The sequence below is a fragment of the Suncus etruscus genome, chromosome 4 (genome assembly GCF_024139225.1).
Source record: "Suncus etruscus isolate mSunEtr1 chromosome 4, mSunEtr1.pri.cur, whole genome shotgun sequence".
Lineage (NCBI taxonomy): Eukaryota > Metazoa > Chordata > Mammalia > Eulipotyphla > Soricidae > Suncus > Suncus etruscus.
In genome coordinates this window covers 6,019,773-6,042,508 of record NC_064851.1, presented here as the reverse complement: position 1 = coordinate 6,042,508, position 22,736 = coordinate 6,019,773, and the positions used below count along the sequence as shown (strand labels likewise).

The 22,736-nt window shown below is 57.7% G+C and overlaps 1 protein-coding gene across 2 annotated transcripts; it reads left to right on the top strand.

The window, feature by feature from the left end:
• The first annotated feature begins 2,992 nt into the window (after nucleotides 1-2,992).
• On the top strand, nucleotides 2,993-21,501 carry CSNK1E (casein kinase 1 epsilon). 2 transcript variants are annotated; one of them, XM_049771637.1, is made up of 11 exons: nucleotides 2,993-3,039; nucleotides 5,534-5,621; nucleotides 11,620-11,730; nucleotides 11,832-11,980; nucleotides 13,518-13,746; nucleotides 14,332-14,502; nucleotides 15,520-15,668; nucleotides 18,228-18,420; nucleotides 18,499-18,638; nucleotides 19,587-19,649; nucleotides 20,663-21,501. In XM_049771637.1, exons 2-10 carry the CDS (start codon nucleotides 5,546-5,548, stop codon nucleotides 19,617-19,619), a joined length of 1,251 nt encoding a protein of 416 aa, XP_049627594.1. In that variant the 5' UTR covers nucleotides 2,993-3,039; nucleotides 5,534-5,545; the 3' UTR covers nucleotides 19,620-19,649; nucleotides 20,663-21,501. The 2 variants fall into 2 exon arrangements, with proteins under 2 accessions (XP_049627594.1, XP_049627595.1); XM_049771638.1 differs by lacking the exon at nucleotides 2,993-3,039 and adding an exon at nucleotides 3,255-3,268.
• The last annotated feature ends 1,235 nt before the right edge of the window (nucleotides 21,502-22,736 follow it).

Genomic DNA, 22,736 nt, shown 5'->3' with positions numbered 1-22,736 from the left:
GCCCTAGAGAACCCATCATAGAGTAAATAAAGGCAGATTTGTCCGGAGGGGGGAACTGTCCCTTGCATTAACTCCTATATACACCCCTCTTTGGTGGCTGGAAATACACCCCACCTGGCGGTGCCCTGGGGTTCCACTTGCCACTCCGGGGGCTGTGCCTCCCAATGAGAAGAGAGAGACACCTCAAATTTCTAGAGGCAACCTATAGATTGAGTTAGGAGGGGTGCAGGACGTGTGTGTGTGTGTGTGTGTGTGTGTGTGGCTGGACCATGAGGAGCCCCCAGATGTGGGGGTGAGTTGGGGAGGGGGGGCTCCCATACAGGCGCCTGCGCTCCTGGGCACATCCTCAACCCCAGGGCGGGGCCTCCCTGCCCTCTCCGCCCCCCCTACCAGCTGGAGTGGGTGGGACCTCTGCTGGCCCCACCCCTGTCCTTGAAGTGAAGTCCAGAGTCCATCCCAGGAGTGAGGTTCCCTGCAGCTTGTCTGGAGAGAGAAGGTGGGAAGAAACTCAGATTTTTCTCTTTGGTTTTGGGCGTGAGACGGATCCTTGGAAGCGGGAGAGGATTCAGGGGCCCTGTGTGTGTGGGGAGGCGCTGGTTACCAGTTTTGGGGGGTAGCGAGGGGCCTGTGGCAAGGTAAGGAGCTTCACCTGTGTTAGCTATCAGGTGGAGTCGCTGATCCCTTTTGTAAGTCCAGAGGAGAGAAGCTTTACCCACTCACCCACCCCACCCCTTGCCAGAAACTTGAAGGAGAGATGGGGGGGGAGGGCTGCTGTCTGGACCAGGCTGGGAGGTTGGTGGGGATGTGAGTGAGGGGAAGGGATGAAGTGGCTGGAGCCTTAGCACTACGGGGCCGGCATTTGCCTTGCGTGTGGCCCACCAGCTTCAATCTCTGGAATCCCTCAGGGTCCAGAAGTGCAGACCCAGGAGTAAGCCCTGGATACATTCAGGCATAGCCCCCCACAACAGAAACCAAAAACAAACAAGGGCCGGAGCGATAGCACAGTGGGTAGGGCATTTGCCTTGCGCATGGCAGACCTGGGTTCCATCCCCAGCATCCCATATGGTCCCCAGAGCTTGCCAGCCGTGATTTCTGAAGTGCTGAGCAGGAGTAACCCCTGAGTGCACTGGGTGTGGCTCAAAAGAAAAGAAAAGAAAAGAGAAAAGGGCCGAGGAATAGGATGACTGCTTCCTTGGGCAGTTCAGAGGGTGTCAGGACTAGAAGGGGTAGGAATTCCCCCTACTAGAGGACTAGTTGGAATGTGGGCTGAAAGGCCAGAGAGTCAGTACAGGGGACAAGGCAGTTGCATTGTATGCAACTGGCTCGTATTTAGTCTCCTTCACCCCACTGTTCGCTGAGTACCAGAGATCGATCCCCCAGGGCAGCCCCCTCAGTAATTTGAGAGGAAGGGGACATGGATCTGCACCTCAATCTTTTCCCAGTGGATCAGAGTGATAGCGAAGGCAGGGAGGGTGCTTGTCTTTTGCATGGCTGACCCAGGCTCAATCTCCGGCACCCTGTATGGTCCCCAGCACAACCAGGAGTGTTTTATTTGGGGACCACAACCAGAGATGCTGGCAGTCACCCCCCAACAAAACAGTTCAAAAGCACCAGGTTAGCTGAGCAAGGCACCCACACACACCCCAACTTTGGCCTACACTCCGCTTTGGCCTATTGAGGTCAGTTGAGGACAGACAAACAGAGCTGGCCTTCCCGGGACGGAGAAGAGGCCTCAATCTTCCTGCTCTTGGAAATGGGCTCTCAACCGACCCCGTGGCTTTGAGGGGGACAGTGAGTGGTTCGCCTTGTCTTCTTGCCCACACACCAGGCCAGTGCTCGCAACCCTTTTTGGATCAGGTGACTCAGTCCCACAAGCCTCAGGGAAGATGCTGCTATTAGGGGTGACTCTTCCGGAGAGCCCCGCTTCCCGCATTGGAGGTGTTTGTGTGGCCCAGCACAGCTGTCCAGCTGTGTGTGGAGGGAGGGGTGTGTCCCCTGAAGGTAAACAGCTTCATTTAGTCCCTTCTCTGAGCCAGGCTGGCTTCAGTGAGCGCAAGAGAAAGAGCACTAAATCCAGAGCTGGGATGGGAGGTGACTCGGTGAAGGTACAAATCCGTGACAGCCACTCCAGAGCCGGTTCCTGGGAGGCCTGAACTGGTGGTGAGGAAAACACCGCCATGGGTGTGTGTGTGTGTGTATGGTGGAGGGTCTGCCCTGTGTGTGTGTGTGTATGGTGGAGGGTCTGCCCTGTGCAGCAAAAAGGGGGTGTCTGTGGTTTTCTTGCTGGGGCAGAGGGAGAAAGGGGTGCCCACCCCTCGGCAGGCAACTTTTTATCCTTGTCCTTCCAGGTCAGCTGTGAGTTCTCTGCAGCACCCAGACAACCAGACAGAGTGAACCCCACAAATCTTCACTTCCTCCTTCGGCAGTGAGGTGCAGGTTGGGGAAGTGGGGTGTGTGTGTGTGTGTGTGGTGGGGGGAGGACTCCAATTCGGAAGGGCCACTGCAGTAGTTAGTTAAGCTTTCAGAGGAACCAAGGGGTGCTGAGAGTGAAGCCAAAGTCAGCTTTGGGGGTGACACCCTCCTGGACCCCAATCCCTCCTTAATTCCCCCTTTCATCTGCCAGGCTCAGGTGTCTGTGTGTGTGTGTCTGCCCTCCCCAAGCCTCCTGGGGAAGTTCCAGCCGCCCACCCCCCAGCCACCCCATCCCCAGAAACGGGGCGCTGCGGGCCCTTTAAGTCCTCCGGGGCGCGGCGGCGGGCGGGGAATGACATCAGCGGGCGGGCCCGGGGCTCAATGGGAGCCTCGGGGGCGCGCGTGGCGGGAGCGCGGGCGGCAGGGCCCGAGCCGAGCGGAGCCGAGCGAGCGGAGCCGGAGCCGGAGCCGGAGCCGGAGCCGGAGCGGGGCCCGGGCTGAGCGCTGGGCCGGAGAGGCTGGCGCGCCGGGCGGCTCCCCGAATCCTCCGGCATCCGCCCCGGCGGGCCGCCCCCGGCCGCCGCAGCCCCCGGAGCAGCGGCCCGGCACCGGCGCCTTCCCGGCGGGGTAAATATTGGGGGGCCCTGGCCGGCGGGGGGGCCGCCCGGCGGGGGGGAAACGGGGCTCCCTCCGCCTCTTTGTTTTTCGCTGGAGCGGGCGGGGAGGGCGGGGAGGGCAGGGCGGACACACGCGCCTTCTTCCCTGCGTTCGCACTCGGGGTGTGGGGGGGCTGCCCGGGCTCCCGGCGAGGACAAAGGCGCGGCTGGGGACGCGGAGGAGGAGGAGGTGGAGGAGGGTGACTATGATTTTGGGGTGCTCCCCAATCCAGCGCGCCTCCCCCTTCCCCCAGCTGGACTCTTCCAGGCCCAAGGCGACCCCCTGGGTTGGGATTTTGGGGGGTCCTGGCAGGCCTGGGGTGATTGGGGACACCCCCAGCTGCTGTGGTGTTGGGGTACCCGCAGGCCAGATCTTGGCTCAGCGTCGGTCTGTCCTTCCCCCTTCACCCCCAGACAATCAGCAGTGCCCCCCACCCTTCCTTCCCCTTGATTCAAGCTGCCCCTGGTGGACCTTGGGGGGGTCAGAAGGCTTGCTGCACTAGGGCCTGCTGTGGGGGTGTCCCTGCACCCCTAGGTGTCGGCCTGTGCAGGGCCCCCAGCCCCGATTTGGTTCCTTTGTGGAGAGCAGGGAGTGTGGGGGGGTGTTATTTATCTGCTGGGTCCCCGGTTCTGCGCGCTGAGTGAGCAGACCTATGGGGAAGAAACTCTAGTTCTCCTCTAGAGGAGAGAGTCTCTGTCCTGGCTTCCTTAGACACCCCCCAACGCAAAGTGGGGTGTTCCCCCTCCCCAACTTTGCCTTCTTGGCGCAATCGGCGGTGGCAAAGAGGTTCTGGAGAGTCAGGAAGACCAGAGAGGGTCTTAGCCAGGTCCTGGAAAATTGTTTCTGGGGTTGGGCCTTTTCACTGGGGTGTCTAGGCTGGACACACACCCCCCCCCTCCAGAGTTCAGGCTATGGTCCGAGACTCGGCCAGCAGTGCCCAGAGTTCAGCCAAGTGCCCAGCGTTTGGGTTTGGGACGTTAGTGGCTGGAAGTTGAGTGACTTAGAACCGGCCAACACTCCATCAGGGCCTTGTGTTTTGTTTTGTTTTGTTTTGTTTCTCTGCCTGCCCCCCACTCACACCCTCCTGAGAACTCCAGAGCTTTTCTTTCCTGACTCAATTCTTGCTCCTCTTCCCCCTGTCCCAGGACAGCGCCATATGGGGGCTCTGTTTCCCTGCCACCCTCCCCCCCCAAGGCTGGCAGAGGCAGGGGCTGGTAGCTAGATCCAGGGGGTCCCTCTGCCCTCACCCTTTCTGTGCGGGTAAGTGGGGAGTCTGGGGGTCATGCGTGGGGAATTTATGTAAGACCCAGCCCGAGGGCTCGGCTATTTACATAACCTGCGTGGGTATTTATGTAATATAGGATGCGGATATTTTTGAAGTGCCCTGCTTAGCCCTCCGACCACCCGGACTGCCCGAGACTGCTCCCTGAATTGGTGTTGGTGGGAAGGGAAAAAAAATAGGCCTGGACTAGGGGGGCGGCTGTTTGTACACATCCCTGCCCCCACTTTCCTCACTGCCTGCCCCATGGGGGTTTCCCCCACCTACCTGCCTTTCTTCCTGAGTGTGGCCTGTCACAGCTGGGGTGCCAGTGGAGACCTGCGGGGCGTGTGGGCCGAGTGTCCCGAGTTTGCCAGGCTGCTGTTGTGTTCTGATGCCCATCAGGAGAGCAGCTGCCAGTCTGGGGGACCCCTGCCCACATGCTTCCTGAGCCATGCAGGGGGTCTGGCTCATGGTGGGGGGGGGCAGTGTCTCCCAGACCCCAGTCTGCCTCTGGCCCTGGCATGGGCTCAGGCCTGCCTGTGAGGGTGGGAGATGCCTGGAACCTGGGCTAGTTCTGGGTGACCCTGTCCAGGCTCTGGGGAAGAGGACCAGGCCTTTGTCTGCATGTTAGGCTCTTCTTGATGGTTTTCTCTTCCGGTTCTCTTGGAAACATCTTGAGATTTGGGGGTGGGTCCCCAAATCTGCATCCCAACCTCAGAAGCACAGTGGCCAGAGCGCGGGATGTCCCGAATAGTTGGGTCCTGGGGCATCGCAATGGGGTTCACTTACCAGCTCTCCCCAGCCTCACCCCCAAACTACTCCTCAGCCCCAGCAGCTTCTTGGGGTTCTCGGGAACCCTCATCTAGCCTTAAAGTATGTTCTGGGGAGGTGTCTATGGGTGCAGGAAGCCCCCCACTCCAGGGGAGCTTGGCTCCAGCATGGAGGCTTGGTATTGGGGCACCCAGGACTCCTAGACCTTTCCTCAGTTTGCCCAAAGTGTCCTGTTCCCCAGGGCCATCTTGTGGGGGGCTTCCACCATCCCCCCACACCCATCACCCTTTGTCCTTCCTTCCCCTTTCAGGATCTGGACCCCCTTAGCTGTCCTGACCTGTGACAGTCTCTCTTGAGAGGTTTCCCCAGGAGAGTTTGTGTGGGTGGCCTGGTCCGAGTCCCTTCCCTGACCCCCATCTCTGTCACCCACAGCCAGAGAGAATCATGGAGCTCCGTGTGGGAAACAAGTACCGCCTTGGACGCAAGATTGGGAGCGGCTCCTTCGGTGACATCTACCTGGGTGAGTCCCAATAGAGGCTGAGATATTGGGGAGTCCCCAGGGTGGGAAGGGGCAGGCTGGGCGGAGCAGTTTTGTTGTTGGTTTTGGTTTGGGGCTACACCTGGTGGTGCTCAGGGGTTACTCCTGGCTCTGTGCTCACTGGGGGTTGGGGGGGGGCAGAGCAATAGCACAGTGGTAGGGAGTTTGCCTTGCAAGTGGCCAACACAAGATGAACCCTGGTTCAATTCCCAGCATCCTATATGGTCCCTTGAGTCTGCTAGGACTGACTTCTGAACATAGAGCCAGGAGGAACCCCTGAGCGCCCCGCCGGATATGACCCAAAAACCAAAAAAGAAAAAGAAAGAAAGAAATCATTCTTGGTGGTGCCCAGGGGAACTATATGGGATGCAAGGAATCGAACCCGAGTCAGCCTCGTGCAAGGCAAGCATCTCCCCGATGCACTATCGCTCTGGCCCAGGGGCAGGTATTTTTAACTCTGATCCCAGCTGCACGTGACCAGTGGAACTGCACCCCATCGCTTCCCTCCTGGGAGAAGGCCGTTGTGGAGGTTCCCTGTGAGACCACCCTCCCACCCCCAGATCTGACCCTTGGAATTCAGCCCAGGAGTGCGGGAAGGGGGTTCTGGGCCTCTGGGCCTCATTCTCCGGATGTGCTTCCTGCAGACTCAGTCTGCTTGGGGTGGAAGGAAGGAGGCCACTGGCCTCTCACCCCGCTTTCATGGTCCCTGAGCACTGAGACCACATTCTCGGGTGCAGGCCTGGAGCAGAGAGTTGCTGGACAAAGGCGGGGAGGCACCCTCAGTTACCTCACTCCCAGCTCTACCCCAAGAGGTTTATGTGCCTCTACCTTAGACTCATGTCACCCTATATGCTGTGTGAGGCTCCCTGCACCCACGATGTGGGGGGGGGGCCCATGTTCCTACCCTCTGGGGTGTCACCCCTGCTTCTTAGCCCTCAGAAGATGGGTAGGGAATGGGCTCGTTGGAGGAGGCATCCCGTCCCTCATGGCAGCCTGGTGCGCATCTTAGCCGGGTGCCAGAATATTTCAGGGCTGTCACCAGTGGAGTACCATGGTGGATCTAGGCGAGAGGAGTGGCCAGACCTGCTCTGTCCCCTGTGGACAGTCTGGGTGGGCGTTCAGGACGCCATGGGCAGCCCTACTTGCCTCATTTGTGGCTGCCCTGTGCCTCAGTGTCCCTGTTTGCAGACAAAAAGGCTGAACCGTGGGCACGGGGGTGGGGGGGAATTTTGTAAACTGAGGTGTCCAGTTGTGATGGGCTCCAAGCCACTGTCCCTGGGGCTACAAGCAGGAATGAGCCCCCTGCTTTCTGGGCTGGAGAGGAAGCTCCTGTTTGTGCCTTGGGCCCTTAGTTCCCTTAATTGGGATTGGGGTGACCTGTCCTCTGCTGGCCACTCTTACACCGTTTGTTCAGTTCTAGATGTGGCCTGTACACAGGCTCAAGAACACCCCCCCCCCGCCCCCATTGCTATGCCCAGGGGAGCAGCACTGGCTTGGGGCCAGGGGGAGTCTCAGACCTCTCTCAACCACTCAACCCCCATGGGTGAGCTTGTGGCTTGCCCCACTCCCCAACTCCCCAGCCCTCAGCTCTGGGAGGGGGGACACGGTGCACCCAGTTCTGACAGGTGGGCCGCACGCCCCCAGTCCTACCCAGCTATGTCGTATGGCTCCTAAGCCTTCTGCAGCCCTCAGCTATGGTCTCTCCCTGCCCCTTACCCAGTCAGGGTACCTGCCCCCCTATTGTTGGTCCCTCAACAGTGGGGCTCCTGCCATGAGTCTGAGTCCAGGGACAAATTGGGGGCACGTGGCCATCCTGCCTGTGCCTTCTGCCCCTGTATGACTTCAGTCCACTCAATCAGCCTCTCTGAGCCCCAGATCTGAGAGGGAAGGGGGTCTTGGGGTTCAGTGGTGGCTGTGCCTGCGCAAGGTGGTCTTGGCCAGGCTCCTGCTCTGGGGGTGTTGTCCCTCCTCGGTCACTGACCTTTGGTGCTCTCAAAGGCCATGTGGGGCAAGAATTTTGGGGGAGGGAGCCTTGCTTGCGCCTTTGGCTGCCTGGGAACTTCCCCGACCTAATCCCTACCAGCCCAAACAGAGCAAGGGAGAGCGGCCCAGCCCCAAGGTGTGTTTGGTCCTGATGACTTGGGGTGAGATGGTCTGGGGACTGGTAGCAATGTTCAGGAACACCTAATACCCTCTTTTGGAGAGACCTGAGGCCCACCTGGGCTTGGCCCCTGATCTGATTTCAGTCCCCACCCCACACACAGCTCCCCACATCCCCGAGATCTGGCACACATCAAGATCAGGGCCTTGCTGCACCCCACTCCTGGCTGCATTCACTTCAACCCAATTCACAGAGGGAAGAGTCTGGGCTCCAGGTGCTCCCGGGGGGGGCCTTGTCTGTCCTGTGGGTCACCCGGCATCCCCGGAGAGGGGAAATAGACTCTGGGCTGCCTCCATCTGTGGATTTTGGGGATGAAAACTTTCTCTACCCTGCTGGGGTGCTGGTTAGACAACCCCAGGAACAGGCCATGAAGGACGCTCAGGCGGGTATTGGAGCAGAAGAGCCCCAAAAACACATGTATGGGGTGACTGGGCTTTGTTGTGGTGGAGCTCAGCTCCGGCTGGAGATAGCGGGGCACAGCACCCTGAAAATCATGTGCCCCCCATCTCAGCACCCCCAGTGGCTTTTTTGGAGTTGGGGATACATGGCCGTGGTGCTCAGGGTTTATTCCTGATGCTGGCCCTACCCCCTGCTTAGCCATGCCTCCCCCTCCCTGCCTCTCGTGTGTGACCCGGTTCCACTCCCCGAGCCTCCCCTTCGTTCCATTGTCCTCTGTCTCCCGGACACGCGGGTGGCCCTGCTGTCCCCTCCCTCCTCCGCGAAGGACATTTGGGCTGTTTCCAGGCGCTCACTGCAGTGGACTGCCTGGTGCACCCTGCTCTGGCCTGCAATGTGTGGGAAGCTCCCGGGATGGGAGTTGGGGGCCTTCAGGGTGGCTTTGTGAGGATTAGGGTCTTTCTAAGTAAAATTCTTGGGGGGGTTGGGCCACACCCAGCAGCATTCAGGGGTTACAACTGGCTCTATGCTCAAAATCACTTCTAGCAAGTTCAGGGGACCAAGATCGAATCCAATTTTGTCCTGGGCCAGCTGCGTGCAAAGCAAACACCCTATCGCTGTGCTATCTCTCTGGCCTTCTAGATAATTTAATTTTCATCTTTTCCCTCCCTCCCTTCTTTCCTTTCTTCCTTCTTCTTCCCTCCCTCCTGCTGTGTCCTTTTCTTCTTCCAACCTCTCCTGAGTCCCAAACCCAAGGCCTCACACAGCCCTCTACCACTGAGTGATCTCCCAGGAACCCGCGTTTCTCATTCCAGGAAGTTGAACATATTTTTATTTTTGTCTTGTTTTGGAGCCACACCCAGCGGTGCTCAGGGATCACTCCTATTGGTCTCAGGGGGATCCTGCGGAGTCTCGGGGATCAACCCAGGCCTCCTACTTGGAATACTTGCCAGCAGCCCTCACCCTGAGCTATCACCCTGACTCACATAGTACCACTGTTTTTTTGTTTGTTTGTTTTGGGGCCACACCTGGCAGTACTGGGGGTTACTCCTGGCTCTATACTCAGAAATCACTCCTGGCAGGCTCAGGGGACCCCACACAATTGAACCAGTCAGCAGCGTTTTAGGGCAAATGCTCTCCCTGCTGTGTTATCACACCAGACCCAGACCATTGATAGAATTTGAAGACTTGCTCCTCCCCACCACACCTGCCTGTCTCCTTCCCCTGTTTACAGGGTCCCTTGGTGTTCAGGGGCTCAGCACAGCAGTGAGAGCTTCCTGGGCCGGTTATCAGTGGTACCTTGTGTGTTTCTCGGGACCTTCTGGCGTCCTGTTGGGTTATCTTGGGGCCACACCCAGCAGTGCCAAGTTTCTCTGGCTAGAGAGCTGGGAGGGGGGGTCACGCATGGTTGCTTAAGTGACCAAGTGGTGCCAGGGATGTGCAGACCCCCACGATCAGCCCTTTGCAGTATCCCAGCCCCTGAGTTGGCAGATTTGCCATGGTGAAGGCCTTTCCTCCTACAAGAAGCCTTTTCCTTTCTTTTGGGCTCAAGAGTAAACTAAACTGGGGCCTGAGCCATAGCATAGCGGGGAGGATGTTTGCCTTGCACTCGGCCTACCCAAGTTTGATCCCTGGTATCCCATATGTTCCCCCAAGCTTGCCAGGAGTGATTTCTGAGAAAAGAGCCAGGAAGTAACCCTTGAGCGCCGCAGTGTGGGGCCCATTAAAAAAATACACAATAGGGCTGGAGAGATAGCATGGAGGTAAGGTGTTTGCCTTGCATGCAGAAGGATGGTGATTCGAATCCCGGCATCCCATACGGTACCCCGAGCCTGCCAGGAGCGATTTCTTTTTTCTTTTTTTTGGTTTTTGGGCCACACCCGGCGCTGCTCAGGGGTGACTCCTGGCTGTCTGCTCATAAATAGCTCCTGGCAGGCACAGGGGACCATATGGGACACCGGGATTCGAACCAACCACCTTTGGTTCTGGATGGGCTGCTTGCAAGGCAAAGCCGTTGTGCTATCTCTCCGGGCCCCAGGAGCGATTTCTGAGCGCAGAGCCAGGGGTAACCCCTGAGCGCTGCTGGGTGTGACCCAAAAACCAAAAAAAACAAAAACAAAAACAAAAAAAAAACACAACAACCAGCAAAAAACTGAACTTTGACTCACTTGAGGTGGAAACATTCTAACATTTTAATATTTGCATGATTCAGGCTGTGAGTAAATGTGGGATTGATGGGAAAGAAAAGAGGAGGCACATGGGGGGGGGTCTGGTCCCTCCGTCCCTTTCACTGTCTCCCCACCCCCCCACCCCCAATGCCTAAAGCCGAGTCCATCAGTTCCCATTTTTCTCAGGGGTCTGGACATGCAGGAAGGAAGATTTTCCTGCTAGAGTTATTTGAAAACAGATAGGAGTGTCCCTGCCTCCTTCTCTTCCTTAAAACTCAGGTGAAACTAGTTTTCAATCAATAGTCCAGTGGTAGCACAAGGCAGACCCATTTGGTCCCGGCATCCCATAAGGTCCCCAGAGCCTGCCACGAGTGATTACTGAGTTTAGAGCCAGGAATAATCCCTGAGTGCTGCCGGGTGTGGCCCAAAAACTAAAAAAGAAAGAAAAAATTACAGTGAAATTTATGCTATTTCAGAGGAAACACTTTTGGGGGAGGAAAAGCAAAGAGGAGCCAGTTTTGGAGCTGGCTCAGCAGTTGAGAAGCGCTATACACTCGGGGTGGGGGTGGGGGGCCCTGATTGGCCTCCCTGGTCCTACCAGGGTGGCCTTGAGGCCCTGGCCCTCAGCTGAGCACAGAGGCTCCCCGAATCCCATCTACAGCTTCCCAGGCTCAGCCTGTCACCCAGAGATGCTCAGGTGTTACCTTGGCCACCCACATGTGTCGGCCTGCTCAGTGCTCAAATGACTGGGGGGACTCGTGTTCAGCTGGGGGGGTGCCCACTAACACCCTGCTACTTGCCCCATGCCAAATCTGGCTGCCCCCCACCCTCCTTTCTGTACGCACACGTCTCTCCAGCTGAATTCGGGGAGGGGTCTTCACTGTGACTTCCTTAGTCAGTGCCCCCAGAGCCATAGGGGAACACCCAGGAGTCAGGAGGAGGTGAGCTGGGGGTGGGGGGTGGTCAGGCCCTGTTCTATGACCTGGAGCTGAAGTTGGGAAGTTTGGATCCAACCTTGGGGAGAGTTGGTGGGATGTGGCGGGGGGGGGGGGGGGATCCTGGGTTCCTCCTCCCGCCATCTCTCTCCATCTGCACCCTAGGACACTCCCAGGAAAGCCCCTGGGATGGTGAGCACAAGGTCTTTCCTGCCGCTCCTGTGGGAGCTGTTGATTTTGTCCAGAAGCTCTGGGTACCCCTGAGCTGACTCTGTGTGCCAGCTGGTGGTTGACATGTCACCCACATCCTTCCCTGGCAGGTGCCAACATTGCCTCCGGTGAGGAGGTCGCCATCAAGCTGGAATGTGTAAAGACGAAGCACCCGCAACTGCACATCGAGAGCAAGTTCTACAAGATGATGCAGGGGGGAGGTGAGTGGGGCTGCAGGGGACCCTGGTGTGTCTAGAGACCCACGTGTGCACCTGCGTAGGCCCTGATGGCATCTCGCTTCATCCCTATTCTCTTCCCACAGTGGGCATTCCGTCCATCAAGTGGTGTGGGGCCGAAGGCGACTACAACGTCATGGTCATGGAGCTTTTGGGGCCCAGCCTCGAAGACCTCTTCAACTTCTGCTCACGCAAGTTTAGCCTCAAGACGGTGCTGCTCCTGGCTGACCAGATGGTGAGGCCCCCCACGCCCTGTCTAGCCCCGCCAGGTGTCACAAACAGCCAGAAGTGATGTTTAGAGCAGCCCAGGACAAGCCTGGTGCTGGAGAGTAACTTGCAAATTCAGGTTCTGGGGCCCAAGCACCAAGCAGGGTTGATTCTCGCCATCCCATAGGGTCCCTCTGGCACTGCCAGAAGTGATTCCTGTGGGCCGGAGTGATAGCACAGCTGAGTTGGCCTTTGCCTTAAATGCAGCTGACCCAGGTTCAGATCTCCAGCATTCCATATGGTCCCTTAATCACCACCAGGAGTAACCTCTGAGTGCTGCTGGGTGTGGCCCCAAACATCAGGAAGGATAAATAAATAAATAAATAAATAAATAAATAAATAAATAAATAAATAAATAAATAGAAGTGATTCCTGAGGGACCAGAGTGATAGGACAATGGGTAGGGTTCTTTCTTGCCTTAACCTAGGTTGACCTGGATTTAATTCCCTCCTGAGTATAGCCAGGAGTGACTTCGTGAGTGCCAAGCCCTAGCTCAGGAGTAAGCCCTGAGCTTACTCAGGGTATGGCCCCCAAACAAAGACAAACAAAATAATTGATCCCTGAATGCAGAGACAGGAGTAAGCCTGGAACGTTGTCAAGTGTAGCCCCAAACCAGAAACAAAACCAAATTAAAAAAGTTGGTCATTGGGGCCGGAGAGATAGCATGAAGGTAGGGCGTTTGCCTTGCATGCAGAAGGACGGTGGTTCGAATCCCGGCATCCCATATGGTTCCCCGAGCTTGCTAAGAGCAATTTCTGAGCATAGGGCCAGGAGTTACCCCTGAGCACTGCCGGGTGTGACCCAAAAACCAAAATAAAAAAACAAAAAAAGTTGATCATTGAGGGCCAGAGTGCTGGCGCTAGCTTGCAAGGTGTCTGCCTTGAAAGTGCTAACCTAGGACGGTCTGCAGTTCAATTCCCACAGCGTCCCATATGGTCCCCCAAGACAGGAGCGATTTCTGAGCACATTGCCAGGAGTAACCCCTGAGCATCACCGGGTGTGGTCCAAAAACAAAACAAGAATAAGTTGGTCATTGCTTGTGGAGTGCTGGGTCCCTGCAGGGTTTGGTCTTGTCTGAAAGTTTTCCCCAAGGTGCTTATTAAAGTTGGGCGCACACCCAGCCTCATGGGTGCAAATTCGAGGAGCTCCTTTTCTCCCCCGACCCATCACCCATTTTGGTTGCCAAAGAACCTTGGAGCTCCTACCCCTCCCCCCTGAGTCCTGTGTGAGTGTTAGGCCTGACCACCAGGAGCACTTGATGAGCTCCTTGTGCGTGAACTTTGCTCCCTTGAACCTTTGAAGCTCCCAGACTCCCACGCCCCTTCGTCCAGGGAACTTTCCATGATCCACCCTGGGAACCATCTCGACCAGTTGAAGTCACAGAGAGGTCTTCTCCCATTCTGGGACCGGGACCTCACCCACAGAGCTGCTCCGTGCCCCTGGGACGTGTCGGGGTTAGCGGGCCCCGGCTGTGGGTTCACCCCATCGCTTCCCTCCCTCCGCAGATCAGCCGCATCGAGTACATCCACTCCAAGAACTTTATCCACCGGGACGTGAAGCCTGACAACTTCCTCATGGGGCTGGGGAAGAAGGGCAACCTCGTGTACATCATCGACTTCGGGCTGGCCAAGAAGTACCGGGACGCCCGCACACACCAGCATATCCCCTACCGGGAAAACAAGAACCTCACAGGCACAGCCCGCTACGCCTCCATCAACACCCATCTGGGCATCGGTGAGTTCCTGCCTCCCAGGTATCAGGCCCTATCTTCACAGCTGGGCAGTGGGAAGGGGGGTCCCCATCTTCCAGGGGAGTTCGGAATGTTTAAGAGTGAAGTCTGGAGGTGCTGGAGCAACAGCACAGCAGGGAGGGTATTTATTTGCCTGATACGCAGGCCATTGAAGTTTGATCCCTGGTAGCCCATAGGGTCGTGTCCCCACGGACACCGCCAGGAGTGATCTCTGAGTGCAGAGCCAGGTGGAAGCCCTGTGTGACGCAAATATCCAAAAATAATTATAATAAGAGGGAAGGACCTGAGCGATAGATAGCACAACAGTGGGGTTCGATCTGGTGTCCCATACAGTCTCCTGAGCTTGCCAGGAGCAACCCCTGAGCATTCCTGGATCCAAAAAAAAAAGTGAAGTTTGGTTTTTTGGTTTCTTGGCTTGCCCACGGCCCTGCTTACATCACACCTCATCATCCCTGGCACCAGTAGCACTGGCATTTATGTGCTGTGCTAGCAGGGGGCCCCTTTCAGTTGCGGGTGGACGTGGGGCCAGCGCCTCTGGCCGGGCCTTTACCTTGCTCCGTGACTTGCAGAGCAAAGCCGACGTGACGACCTGGAGAGCCTCGGCTACGTGCTCATGTACTTCAACCTGGGCTCGCTGCCCTGGCAGGGCCTGAAGGCCGCCACCAAGCGCCAGAAATATGAGCGCATCAGTGAGAAGAAGATGTCCACGCCCATCGAGGTCCTCTGCAAAGGCTACCCCTGTGAGTGCGCGCCCCCCCCCCCCCCCCCCCGTCTGACGCCTCTCACCCCTCGAGTGATAGTCATAAGACTAGGTGCCCAGGCCCGTGTTAGGGGGCTGGGCTGGAAAGCTGGGGCTCCCTTTGGTCCCTTCTGGTCCTAGCCCTGTTAGCTGCCCACTAAGCAAGTACCCCTAGTCCGCAGATGTTGAAGTCAGCAGCAGAGATATAGGGCTGCAGGGTGGTGGCCCCAGGCAGGTGCTTGTCCCTGGCATTTGAGGGTGGCCCCCACACCCCTCCCTGTAGCTCTCTGAAGCCCCTGCTATTGGAGTTTGGCACAGTCCTGGACAGTGTGGGGGGTGGGTTCCCCATGCAGCCCTTGAGCATGGCTGCTCAGACCCTTTGTGGGTGAGGTTTGGGAACCTGTCAGAGACAGGGTCCAAGAGGCTGCTTGGGAGCCGGAGGGAACCATGGCGTGTAGCCAGGCCAGACCAGTACTGAGACCAGCACCCATACTTCTGCCGTCGCGGCATCTCATTTTCTTTGCTTCTGTTCCTGTATTTGGACCACACCCGGTGGAGACTTGGGCTCCCAGCTCAGTACTGGGGGCCTTTTTGGTAGTGCTGGGGACTACCCTAGACCTCAGCAATCACCACACATACACACGCACACATATGCATACTTGTCAGGCAGGGGGAGTTTCTGTGTCTTGCGTGCTCTCATCTTGTGGGTCTCCCCCACATTCTTGACTGTCCTTTGAGTTGTTGAGAGCAGGAAACCCCCCCTCACCCGTGGTATCAGGGACCCCTCCGCGTACATGGGATACTAGCGATCCTTCTCTCTTATCTGGGGTATCAGAGATCCCTCCCATTAGCCGGGGTCCCAGCGACCCTTCTGCCCATCAACCAGCAGGAAGGGTTGGGGTGAGAACTAGATAGGAGCACCCCATCCCTGAGTTTGGCTCCCACTGGCAGGGATCACGTCTGGGTGGCCCTGCACTGTCTGCACCCCCCTCACGCCCCCACTATGTGCCGTCCTCAGCCGAGTTCTCCACGTACCTCAACTTCTGCCGCTCGCTGCGTTTCGACGACAAGCCCGACTACTCTTACCTACGCCAGCTCTTCCGCAACCTCTTCCACCGCCAGGGCTTCTCCTACGACTATGTCTTCGACTGGAACATGCTCAAATTCGTGAGTCACCCCAAGGACCCCGTGGGCAGGGGGCACCGGGCAGGGCTGGCCCTGGGCCCTCGGGCCAGGGTACTGGGGTGGCGGGCGGGGCTCCCAGCAGACGGGGCGTACGAACTGGCCAGGGCCAGCCTCTCTGGGGCATCCGAGTTAGCTGAGACCACCTGCTCCTGTCTTATACATGTAAACAGCAGTGCCCACCACGGCCGGCAGCCTCCCTCTGGGCCCAGGAAGCGGTGGCTGGGCCTGGGGTCCCTACTGGCGCTCTTGGGCATCCCCGCCGGTGCTCTGGTGGCCTGTGTCCTGCTGCTGCTGTTGCTATGCGCGGCCCAAGCTGCCCCTTTCCCCCGGGTGTCGGGGCCCAGCTCCAATCTGCCCACCTGGGTGCTCACTGCGCTCCTCTTTCTTGGCTCCTCTGTGGCCCTCTTTTAAGGGTTTGGGGCAGGGGAACAACGGTAGGGAGGAGGGAGGGAGGAGGTGGTGGTGACGAGAGACGCGCCTGCCAGCCGAGCCCGGAGCTCCAGACTCTGTGAAATCCTGTCTTGTCTTGCATCTCTCCTGGAAAAGGGGGCACCCTCGAGCCAGGCTCAGCCCCGAGACACAGATGCTCCTCCTCCTGCCCTGCCCTGGCCCCGTCCGCAACCCTGCGCCGGGACCACCGACCCGTCCATGTACTGGTAAGGCTCCCGGGCCAGGCCCACCACACAGCACCGGGCAGCCGTACCGCTCTCCAAAGCCGCAGCTGTGCTCTGTCCCTTCCAGGTGCCCGGCGCCCCTGGGCACCCTAGGCCCACCCCAGCGGCCCTTGGAAGAGCTGGAGGAGGTACAGGAGCTGCCCCAAGCACAGAGCTATTGGCCCGTGGTCTGGACTCCAGGGGCCCCCTTCTGACATGAGGATGCAAGTGGGGTGGGCAGCCAGGCCTGAGGAGGCGCCACGGAGAAGACAGAGTGGCCGAGTATACCACTGGCCCGCTGGATCAGAGCCCCAGGGACATCGCCAGAAGGGGAACCCACAGCAGAGGCAGCCTCTGGCCCTGCACCCACCCATGCCCGATTCCATGGTCAGTCAGCGGCCAAATTCACATCTTCTAGGGCAGGAGACAGCCATAGGGCTAGAGATGGAAAGCAGAGGGGGTCCCATGTATCATCTCAGGCCTGCCAGGAGCACAGCTGAGGTCCGGGAGCACAGTCAAGGGCCAGGAACTCCCCCTCTTGAGTCTAAACATCCCCTGGATTTCTCCATATGGGTCCCTGGATGGCTCTCGATGGCTGCATCTCAGTTGTTGGACATGTTAAAGCCAGAAATGTTTGAGTCACAGTGCCAAGTCTTTGAAAGCCATGACCACATCTGTGTGACGTCGTGTCTGGGCCAAGCAAATGGCCACCACCTCAGACTGCCACCAGAGGACCCCCCCCCCCCCACTGAAGGTCTTGTATCTACCCACAAGATCCGTCACCAGCCAGACCAGAAGATTCTCGAACCTCGCAGACACTGGATTCTCGAGCTCTGTTTAGGGAACAACTTCACGAGCTGGGGGCCTTCAGACTCCCACAGGATCACAACCCCTTCCCCACATGGGCTCCTGTTGGAAGCTTTCAGACACGGAGACTTCCTCCTCCAACTTGTGGAAAGAGGACACCGAGCAGGGCCCTAACCGTGGACTCCGGACCATCCTTTCTGATGCTGAGACCCCTCCGGGAACAATCACCCTTGGTGACAGCGGGACTTGGAACTCCATCGACCCGAAGCACACTGGGGACCGATGCAACGAGAACCGAGCTTGAGGGGGCTGGCAGGTCGCGGATGCTGGTGGCAGCGTGTTTTCTTGTGGGCAAATAAAAGCTGGGACACTTCCCTTGAGTTTGTTTTTTGGGGCGCCGCCAGAGTGGGCCGAAACAGGGTTCGGGAGGGGGGTCTGACTGGCTGATGTGCTTCATGTGAGGGGTTGCTGGAGGTTTGGACCTGTCAGGCTGCATCCTAGCCTCCACTGTCCTGTCATGGAGTTGCTTAAAAGCGAGACACACCTCTTCCTCCCCTCATTCCCGTGAGAATCCTTGATCCCATCCTTGGGGGGACACTTGAGAGTTTCAGGAGCCTCCCATGCCATGAGCGGACCCCCCACTCAGCACGCAGCTCTCTCCACAGATACGGCCCCCCGCATGCCAGCCCCCTGCCCTTCCCTGCGGACAGCCCCAGGACCAACTAGGTAATGTGTCCAGGTCACCCCACACACCCCCAGTGCCTCTGCTAGTGTTCCTGGCACAGGCTGGGCCAGGGTGAGCCAGGACAGGGAGAAGCACCTTTGGGGAGCCCCTCCCAGCTGCTCCAAAGGCCTGATGCCTATCTGAGCCTCCCACGGAAGGCTGGAGGGGCCCCAGGTACTTGGCAGACGGGTGGGGGAAGGCCAGTACTATAGTGAGCCAGATATGGTCCCTGCTGCAAAGTCGGGACCCTGTGCTCGTGACTGGCCTCCTAAGGGGCCCTGATCTGTGGGAAGGAGGTAGGGCTTGGGTGCCCTGATGCCACGCCACGTGGGCTGACAGCCCCTTGCCTTCTCCCAGGGTGCAGCCCGGAACCCCGAGGATGTGGACCGGGAGCGGCGAGAACACGAGCGCGAGGAGAGGATGGGGCAGCTCCGAGGCTCCGGTCCCCGGGCCCTGCCCCCTGGGCCGCCCACGGGGGCTCCTGCCAACCGGCTCCGCAGTGCTGCCGAGCCTGTGGCGTCTACCCCTGCCTCCCGCATCCAGCAAGCTGGTGAGCAGCGCAGGGGGGCGGTGGGTATGGGGGTGGGTCTGGGGGTGACCCTGAGGTGACCACCACACGCCCTCCCAGGCAATACGTCTCCCAGAGCGATCTCACGTGTGGACCGAGAGAGGAAGGTGAGCATGCGGCTGCACAGAGGCGCCCCTGCCAACGTCTCCTCTTCCGACCTTACTGGGCGGCCAGAGGTATCCCGGATCTCCGCTTCCCAGGTGAGATCAGGCCCCGCCCCTATGAGAGACACCCCCATGAGGCCAAACTCTGCTTCTAAGCGATGTCCCCAACCCCCTGATGAGACCCAGGCCTTCCCCCTAGGTGAGCTCCTTCCACTCTGGAGCCCCAGGGCTTATCTCCCACCAGTGAGACCCAGGCCACCCCCCCATTACTCAGGTGAGGCTGTGACCCCCTCAATGAGGCCCCACATCCCAAGGGAGACCCTGTTTTGTGGGTCTCAGGCCATAGACCATCTCCTTTGAACAAGATAATTAGGGGCTGGAGAGATAGCACAGTGGTAGGGCATTTGCTTTACATAAACCTGACCCAGGATGAACAGTGGTTCGAATCCTGGCATCCCATATGGTCCCCCAAGCCTGCCATGAGCAATTTCTGAGTGCAAAGCCAGGAGTAACCCCTGAGCGCCACTGGGTGTGACCCCAAAACATAAACAAGACAGTTGAAGACTGGGCTGGAGAGATAGCATGGAGGTAGGGAATTTGCCTTGCATGCAGAAGGACGGTGGTTTGAATCCCAGCATCCCATATGGTCCCCCGAGCCTGCCAGAAGTGATTCTCTGACCGTAGAGCCAAGAGTAACCCCTGAGTGCCACCGGGTGTGGACCCCCCCAAAAAAAAAGACAGTTGGAGACATCCTTTACAGAGGAATTCGAGCCTGGAGAATGGGGGGGCATGTGGTCGCGGAGCACATAAGAGGGTCTCTGTGCATCTACTCTGGGCCCCCCCCCACCTGCGTGGCCTGTGTGGGTCAGGAAAAGTGGATTGGAGAGGGGTGTTTCTGGGCCCCTGCACTGGTGACCTGGGGAGGTGATGGCTCCTGGCGTAGTTCTGCTCCTGGCCTTGTGCTGTCTCTGTCTTGGCAGAGGTGGGGGTGCTCCCCAGGGTCTTCCCATTAGTCTGAATCCCCCGTCTCCTACCTCCCCCCAGACGAGTGTGCCCTTTGATCATCTCGGAAAGTGAGGAGGCCACATCTGACCAGTATTTGCTTAGGTGAGTCTGTCGCCACCCAGCCCAGGGGAATGGTGTGACGGGAGGTGGGGGCACCAGGGACTCCCCTAAACCAGGCACTTAACAGGAAGTTCAAAACCTTGGAACCTGGGGCCGTAGCAGTAGTACAGTGGGGAGGGCATTTGCCTTGCACGCACCCAACCTGGGTTTGATCTCCAGCATCCTATAGGATCCCCTGAACCTGCAAGGAACAATTTCTGAGCCCAGAGCCAGAAGTAACCCCTGAGTGCCACTAGGTGTGGCCCAAAAACTAAAATATAATAAGAAAATAAAATAACAAAACCTCGAACCTGGGGTTGGAACAATAGGATAGTGAGGATGGTGCTTGCCTTGCGTGTGTCTGGCCCAGGTTTGATCCCTGCATCCCATATGGTTCCCCTGGAGCACCACCAGGAATGATTCCTGAGTGCACAGCCAAGAGTAACCCCTGGGCATCGCTGGGTGTGCCCCCCCCCCAAATAAAACAAAAGTCACTTCAGAACCTGTGGCAACGGGTTCTGTTGCAACAGTACTATGGCTAGGGCGCTTTGCCTTGCACCTGGCTGCCCAGGATTCAATCCCCAGCATCCACTTATGGTCCCCTAAGCCCGCCAGGAGTGAGAGATCCCTGAGCACTGCCGGGTGTGACCCAAAACGAAAACCTCAGAACTTGCCCGACCTGTTCCCTGAGGCTTCAGAGGTTCTGGTCCTTGGTTCCTGCCACTCTGGGGTTCAGCCCTGCCCCTCCCTTCGCTGCCCTTGAGACCTCAGAACCAGATGACAGATACTTCAAGCCACCCAAGACACTGAGAGTTCACCCAGCTCTATGGGAGGGTTATAGGGACACAGGGAGGGAGGCAGATGCCCCAGCTGGAAGCTTCTGGCGTTTGAGGTTACTTGGTGTCACCGGAGAATGGTCAGCGTTGCAGATAGCTACTGCCCCCCCCCCCCCAACTGTGCCCCAAGCTGCAGCCCAGGCCAGGTGGACTGGCTCCAACCTTCCTGTCTCCTTCCAGTGTCTTCTGTATTTTCTTTCGAAAACAAGGACGACAAGATGGGGAAAACCACTTGCAAGGACAGAGCCAGCGCCCAGCACAAACCCCCGCAGTGGGCCCCCCAACTTGTTCAGCCAACAGCAAGAAGATGGGACGGCTGCCCTCTGCCCCACCCGTCCGCACCCCACCACTGCGGCCCAGGGGGACTGGTGGGCAAAGAAGGTGCCCCTAGATGCTTATGAGCCCCCGGAACCACCCGCAGGAGACTTCTCTGTGCCTGCCTCCCTCAGGCGAGGGTGCCTCCCACTTGTCCGTCCATCGGTCCGTCCCTCTGTCCGTCCCCCTGCGAGCGCCTGGGTGAGGGGCCGAGGTGCGTGTGGATGTGTCTGCCATACGTGATGCCCACCTGCTGTGCCCACCTGTCTCGCCCTGGCAGGGAGCAGAAGTGGGCGCAGGGACCTCCCCGGCCCCATCCCGTCTGGGGGGCCAAGGCCTTCTAGAACTCTCCAGGCTCCTGAATGAGTTCCCACCGCCAGCCACGTCCCTCCTCCCACCTAACACCCCCCCTTTTTTTTTTAATAATTTTTCTCATCGTTTGTTCTCTCCTTGTGTACTTCCTAATTTATTTACCTGTGACCGACCCTCTTCTTTCCTCTTCTTTCCTCTTTTTTTCTTTTTTTTTTTTTTTTTTAATTAAAGAGCAAAGCTTTTTATTACTTTGTAATTTAAAAAACTGAAAAAAAAATTACTGAAGAACTTTGGGGGGAATTTTGTACTTTTTTCCTGTGTAAATATCGGACTTTTTTGAGCTTTATTGTGGTTGTTCATTTGAAGTAATAAAGTAGAAAAGGATCAAGTGACACAGGCAGCCGGGCCTCTTCACCAAGCTGGGGCTGCGGGGAAAGGGTGGGTGCCCAAGACCCTCCCCACATACATGCATGTAACATGCCAAAGAACATGCATGTTGTACAGCTTTGGGGTCCCTTCGAGTAAGCCTGACTGGGCCCACACTGATTAGAGCCTAAATTCTTTTTCCCCCTTTTTTTGGTTTTGGTCTGCACCCAGCGAAACTCGGGTTATTCCTCCCTCTGTGCTTAGAAAATATTCCTGGTTGGGGCTGGACCAGTGGCGCAGAGCGGTAAGGCATCTGCCTTGCCCGTGCTAGCCTAGGATGGACTGTGGTTCGATCTCCCAGCATCCCATATGGTTCCCCAAGCCAGGAGTGATTTCTGAGCACATAGCCAGGAGTAACCCCTGAATGTCACTTGGTGTGGCTCAAAAAAACAAAAACAAAAAAATTATTCCTGGGGGCCGGAGCCATAGCACAGTAGTAGGGCATTTGCCTTGGACCTAGGTTCGATTCCCAGCATCCCATATGGTTCCCAGAGCCAGGAGTAACCCCTGGGTGTCCCCGGGTGTGACCCAAAAGGAAAAAAAAATTATTCCTGGGGTCACAGTGATAGCACAGTGGGGAGAATGTTCGCTTTGTAGTTAACCGACCAGGTTCGATCCCCAGCATCCCATAGGGTCCCTAGCCAGCCAGGAGTAACACCTGAGCGCCTCTGGGTATGGCCCAAAAGACTGAAAAAAATATTCCTGGTAGGCTCAAGGGACCCCCTACGGGATATCAGGGATTGAACCCGGGTCAACCATATGCAAGGTAAAGGCCCTTCCTGTTGTGCTATTCTGGCCCCTCAAAACTTTTTTCACACTTTCTTTGTTGGAGGGGACAGCTCCCCCAGCTGGGTCCAAGGCTGTACACAGTGGTGCTGGGGATGGATCTGAGGTCCCACAGCTCATTTTCTTCCCCATGTTCCTGTGTCTAGGCTCTCCTTGCCTACACATCTGAGGTTCCCGGAAGTCAGCTAAAGAGGCCAAGTTTAAGGTACCTTGGCACCCACCAACCAACCCTGTGCTGATGTTGAAGCCAGGTTCTAACCTAGGGATCTGGGGTCTCCTGCCAGGGACCCTTTGTGACTGCCAGAAGCCCATGGGTTTCAGTTGAGTGATATCCCGCCCTTGCAGGGGCCAACCTCAGACCCATGAAGCAGCCAGTTCAGGCTCCCAGATTCAGCTAAGTGGGGGCCCCAGTGCC

Excerpts from the sequence above, each read along its gene's own strand:
- CSNK1E (XM_049771637.1), top strand. The coding sequence starts at position 5,546 with ATGGAGCTCCGTGTGGGAAACAAGTACCGCCTTGGACGCAAGATTGGG. Across the intron at positions 13,747-14,331 it reads CAACACCCATCTGGGCATCG|AGCAAAGCCGACGTGACGAC; the intron begins GTGAGTTCCTGC and ends CGTGACTTGCAG. Across the intron at positions 14,503-15,519 it reads CCTCTGCAAAGGCTACCCCT|CCGAGTTCTCCACGTACCTC; the intron begins GTGAGTGCGCGC and ends TGCCGTCCTCAG.